At 41.8% G+C, this 5,992-nt stretch overlaps 1 protein-coding gene across 1 annotated transcript; it reads right to left on the bottom strand.

Moving 5' to 3' along the window:
- Window positions 1–583: 583 nt before the first annotated feature.
- On the bottom strand, window positions 584–4,382 carry nrgnb (neurogranin (protein kinase C substrate, RC3) b). The gene is made up of 3 exons (XM_071356567.1): window positions 4,246–4,382; window positions 2,530–2,746; window positions 584–654 (listed from the first exon to the last, which is right to left on the bottom strand). Exons 1-3 carry the CDS (start codon window positions 4,258–4,260, stop codon window positions 599–601), a joined length of 288 nt encoding a protein of 95 aa, XP_071212668.1. The 5' UTR covers window positions 4,261–4,382; the 3' UTR covers window positions 584–598.
- Window positions 4,383–5,992: the final 1,610 nt, after the last annotated feature.

Genomic DNA, 5,992 nt, shown 5'->3' with positions numbered 1-5,992 from the left:
TTGGAAGATCTGATTTGGAGAAAATGGTGACGCTGACCAATATGCGAAAGTAATTCCATTATTCATTACGGTGCACAACACTTAAAGACTACAAATTTAAATAACAATACATTCATTATCAACTTAAATAGTATGCCTTCCAATAACCAATAAGGGTCTCTACCTCCCTTTTAGCGATATTGTGTACACCAGAAATAATGAAATAGTAATTATACAAGCACCTGAAACAACGCAGAAACAAGCATTCCAGCGGATGACGTGCATTCATAATGTATAATTGTACACAAACTTTATATTCGACTCAAATTAGCCCTGTTCAGCATGAGAAAACACTTAATATCAGCCTCACATATCTTTCACGAGTACATGCAGTGAGAGATGCAAATGTGGGTCAAAGACGATCCACGCAGATTGGGCCTGGAAGCAGGAGTGTTAAAGAGTTCACAAATCAGATGACACATCCCAAAATCTGGATAATACACTGCTTTTTTTTTGTGTTACATAGAAAGTTGTTCCCCTGGGAAAAAAGGTACAGCCACAGCCATGCCTCCTCTTCTTCTTCTTCTTCTTCTTCTTCTCTTCATCGAGGTTAGAGGCTTCACTGTTCCGGCACAGATGTGTCATCTCTCTCTACTCCCTCTGATCCCCCTGATACTAAAACAGACCCGAAGAAGAAGCAGATTTTTAGCACCGCAGATGGAATGATGAATTCATTTTTGCCATTACTCAGCAAGGCTATAATGACATGCGCAAGATTGAGGTGTCTCACAGAGGGTTGTGATAAGCATAATAGTAGTAAAAACATACTGTAATGATTCAATTGGTATTACTGATCCTGGTGAAACACTTCCTATGAATACCCTCCTGATAATGCATTATGCATAGCTCATGTGTTATAAATGAGTTTATAATGCATTATAAAAACTGTATTCATTGCAAGTGTTACCAATAACCCAAGTAAAAAGCAGAGGCTACTCCAAGAGGGAGAGATTTAGCTGGCCCATGCCTCTACGACAAGGAACATTAATTCTACTGTGTCTCAGAGGTATAAGGCACCTGGTGTTAAAAATAACACTGCTACATAAAGATGCTTGGCAACCAAGAACTGGGTTGGGCGTTGGTGACGCTCAGAGAAGGCTTGAGTTGGGAAGTTGTTTGTTGGTCTTTCTCAAGGATAAACCCAATTCAAGTCCTGTAAAGGTGAAACAACTGGACCTGGAACATATTCTAACCCCTCTGTCTCATGTTTTCACATACTCAAATGAAATGAACACCAACAAATAGAACAAGCCACAAGAAACACTGTAAACGCCACAAAATGTCCTGTCCCATTTTTTTTTATTCAACAAAGGACGAACCAGTGAAGTGGTGGTTGCCTGTTTGCATAATATGTGCTGTTGCTGTATGATACAACGAATGAGTCAAATGCAATTTGCATTTGGGATGGGTAACACACTAATATAGTATACTCCGCCCCTGGAATAGGAACATGTGAAATAAGCTGCAATGTACACTTGTTGATTCCTGGAAGTATTCTCGAGGCTTTAGTCACCCTCCAAAGAACATACATTTCAGTAGCTGATATGTTTAAAAAGAAACTGACTAACTGTACTGGAGCTCAACTATGAAAATACTGTGGCAAACCACTTTTAACATTTATTTGCGCAAACTGTACAGTTTTGCCCTGAATATTTTTTCACCACAAAGCGTGTTGATTAGATAGAAAGGCATGTCAATCACTTTATATTTGAACACTATCGCAGAACATCTAGATAAGATTTGCCATGGTTCTGGGCACCGACACCCACTCATACATCTGAGTTGTGATCAACATTTCTTATTAGAATGCATCCATCTATTTGGCAATATAACTAATGGAGTATTCATTAATAATCACCTCATAAAGACATTCGTTGTAGATTTCAATCATGCACTGCAGCCTTTATGGAGTGTCAAATTACTTACATTGAAATAACTCATTAGGGACCTTTATTAGACCCCGTTAATTATGCATGGCTTTTAAATTGCTTTCAAGCTGTGTTAAGCTGTGTTAAATGGTGGTCCTTCATATGTCTGAATTATGCATACGATGTATGCATTTGATGTTGAAAACAGATCAATAAAAATGCATTTAATATTGTTATGGACACAAAATGGTCGCCCTGTTACTTTGCTAATAGTGTGCAAATCTGGATGTACAAGATGTAGGGGATGTCAGCGACACAAGCATCAGATCCATAACTGATTGGTCAGCCAATGTCCAAAGTGAAAGTTACTAGCTGAAAATACACTGCAATAATTTGTGTATAACTGTTACTGATGACATAGGCCTACGCCAGACTAGTCCTGATAGTCTTGAGGGGGATATCAAGGCTAATACCAGTCTAAACCGGTTTGGGTCTACGTGTGTGTGTGTGTGTGTGTGTGTGTGTGTGTGTGTGTGTGTGTGTGTGTGTGTGTGTGTGTGTGTGTGTGTGTGTGTGTGTGTGTGTGTGTATGTGTGTGTCAGGGGACACTAGTGTCACTGACCTGTGTTCCCCTGGTTTCCGTTGAGGGCCTCACCGCTGCTGCTCACTTCCTCCTCCTCCTCTTCCTCCCCCTCAGGCTTGTCAGCAGGCTTAATCTTCTTCCTGGTCATATGACCACGGAAGCCAGCCTGGATCTTGGCAGCTGCCTTGTTGGCCTCGGGGTCATCCAGAGGTATGTCCATGATGTCCTCCTCCTCCTGGGGTTGGCTGCATTCTTCCTATAGGAGGACAAGTATATCTGAGAAGTTAGGTGATTTAGAGTGGGCTTGGTTGGGGTAATGTAGTATGAGTAGGGGCCCCAGATTAACTTCTGCCTAGGAGCCCAAAATGACTAAATCCGCCTGAGGACAACACCAGTGGATATCAGGCTGTCTATGGTTGTCAGTGATCGTGAAATATCCTCCTCAATTGCATCCACAGGGTCCTAGAGGATCCAAGGGCTTAAGTCTAGAAGGCCCTTAAATCACACTGTAACTCTACGGACAGAAGCTCTATCTTCTCTGTGGTTTTTCCTCACACCTATTGCCTTAACTTCTGCCATTGCTAAACTGGAACGGGGTAACTGCTATGTAAACAATGTTCCCAAACTGCTTAACCTGATACTCAACACTATGCACAGAAAGGAAATACGTTTCTCTGCTTCAAAGTGTGCTTCAAAGTGATCCCCAATTTCAAAAGTTGCCAGTCAGTCAGACTGTCCATCAAGAGTGCGAAGAACATAAAAGGGAATTCAACTTTAGATCTCTCAGACTCTCTCTCTCTCTGACACTCTCATAACACAAAGACAGCACCATTGTATACCATGTAGCTTATTGCTGGCAGGATACACAAAGCTGGGTTGGTGAGTGGTGGGTGGGTGCCATAGAGCTGTCCTTATTCACAAGTGGTTACAGAACAGTGACATGGTTGTCAGCGATCATCCAAACACGTCCGCTGCACCCCGCCTGTTGCTCATCCCCTCTTTAAGAAATGTGGTGCATATAGGCAAAACAAAGAAAGCCAACTGCACTGTAAAGAGATGCATTTGAGAGTGTCCTCAGTGAAACCCCTGAGCGTGGGAGTGTGACCACCCACTATTACAGATAGCATTCATTAGTTTTTAGGTCTGACGGCTGAGTAGGATGCCAACGTTCGCATATCTCACAGCAGCAGGGAGACAGGAGTGTTTTTCATTGCATCGTGAGGTTTCTCTAGCTCTTCAAGGGGTTCATCTACAGCACGCTCTAAATGTGTCATCTCAATGAGCTCAAATGACAAAGAAACATACTCGTACTTTTAACAACCTATACTCATTCCGGCTATCAATATCATTCTACCATAGATATTCATAAAGTATTCATTTGAAGCATTTCAACCAATCCATACGCAAATAATATAGGACCAATTTGGCATAAAGTTGCCTTGTGAAGGACGCTGAAGCAGGTGCAGTGGACACCTGGTAGATCAGAGCAGGAGTTTCCAGGGCTGATGAAACAAGCAAGCCAAAAGACCATAACAAGGAAACAAATGATTTTCTGACGGTTCCTAAAATATAAAGCTCTTTCAACACATATATAAAAGCATTTTAATAAATCCATTACCCAATTAGAATGATATAAAAAAAAAAGCTGTAATGCTGTTAAAAAAGCTGTAACGAAGGAATATTTTTGTATTAATTACTTGTTAGATATTAGTTCGGTATATTAAGCAATACAATTCATTTCAAGCATGTACTCACAATGTGGCAGTCCATGATGAGCAATCTGAGAGACGACAGTCTTCGGATGAACTGACCTAAAATGCCTTTTGCCGGTACTCAGTGTTGACCGGGAAAGATGTATCTCGTGTCTCCACTAGAGACGTCTCGTTCCCACTAACAGACACTCCCTAGTATACGCTTGCATAGAGTGTGTGTGAGAGAGAGAGAGAGAGAGAGAGAGAGAGAGAGAGAGAGCAAAACAACCCTCTGCAAGCACACAAACCATGTGGTCTATCTTCCCAGTCTCATTAAGGTTGATAACCTGCTCTGCTCCCACAGACCTACTGTACCCCTCACTTCAAAGACGTACCTGACCTCAAAGTACAGTATATGACAAAGTCATCATCTAAGGGTCTCACACATTGCAAAAATCTTTTAAGTGATAAATGTAAGTTATGTCCACTTTAACACATGGTGTCTGGCCATTTGGCACACGCCACATACTGTACCATTTGGCACATGCCAAGTAAAGTGTAACCGGAAAACCCAAGAGAAACCACGCACACAATGTACAGACATGGACAGTACATGTAGTACTGGTTTTGTTGCTCAGTTGTACACACTTAGAGGGAGAACTAAAAACCCTTTCCATCGTTCAGATCCCAGCTGCCACCACCGCCCTCGCTCATTGCCTCTGAGACAGGGAGGAGAGCGGAAAACACATCCATGTGTCCGTGTTCCTCTCTTACATGACTGCCTCCCCTGTTTCATCCCATTATGTCAATACGTTATCTTTCAAAAATCCACCTGGTCACGCTTTGTTTCAGCTTTGAGTTAAAGGTCTGAAACGTACAATCAATATATTTTCTTACGGTTTGTTTTCCTCACCAGATGTATGTTGGAAATGTACGATTCTGTTTGGTTTGGGTTGTGACGTGTGTGTGTTTGTGTGATATGCATGTGTGTGTGACATGTGATGTGTATGTGTGAGTTATTAACAGTCACCTTGTTAATCTATCAAAGCCAACTTAAGGATGAGTACAGTACAAAGTGACTAAAATGCCCTTTGCCTACAGATAGAGATCAGTCATAATGTCCCTGGGAATAAAGAAAAGCAAAAAAAGTGGTCAAAGTCACCGGACAAGACATTTGGTATAGGTCAGAGTAGATGGCCTACATTTAAAGGCGAGAAATAGAGAAAGGATGGATATGCTGCAGATAAGTTAAGTTGCAAAATACAGTGATCCAACGAATACAAACTAACCGGTCTCCCTTTTCTCCGCTTATTTTCCACCAGCCATATGCACAAATTCGCATTGTCTAGCAAACCATCTACAGGTAGTTCATCATGTGCATCTCCGTCTTCCAGACCTTCCCTGATAAGACCAAGAGGGGAAAAGGATGGTGCAGGTTTCCATGGTAACATCCCTCTAAAGCCTACTCTCCCTATCTCCCAGCCTAAGACCACATCGGCCCAAATATATCAAATGGGTTATTGGTGACAACCCACTCAGAACACATTGGTTGAATCCACGTTGTTTCATTGAACCAAAGTGGAATAAATGTTGAATTGACGTCTGTGCCAAGTGGGAACAGTCTAAATCAGGCAATTCACATTAGCTCATAAATCTTGTTTCGGGCTCAATGATCATTTAGACTGGAATAACCAAGAACAAACAGAACATGGCACTGAGAGTTCAGATCCAATATACATTAGGCTATGCACAAACAAACACACGCACTAGGGTTGGGCGATGTCAAACCACCGTTGGGCTATAGACAGAAA

The sequence above is a fragment of the Salvelinus alpinus genome, chromosome 21 (assembly GCF_045679555.1).
Source record: "Salvelinus alpinus chromosome 21, SLU_Salpinus.1, whole genome shotgun sequence".
NCBI classification, from domain to species: domain Eukaryota; kingdom Metazoa; phylum Chordata; class Actinopteri; order Salmoniformes; family Salmonidae; genus Salvelinus; species Salvelinus alpinus.
The sequence above is the reverse complement of the archived record's forward strand: the minus strand, read 5'-3'. Positions and strand labels throughout refer to the sequence as shown.

Excerpts from the sequence above, each read along its gene's own strand:
- nrgnb (XM_071356567.1), bottom strand. Across the intron at positions 655-2,529 it reads CGGAAACCAGGGGAACACAG|TATCAGGGGGATCAGAGGGA; the intron begins GTCAGTGACACT and ends GGTCTGTTTTAG.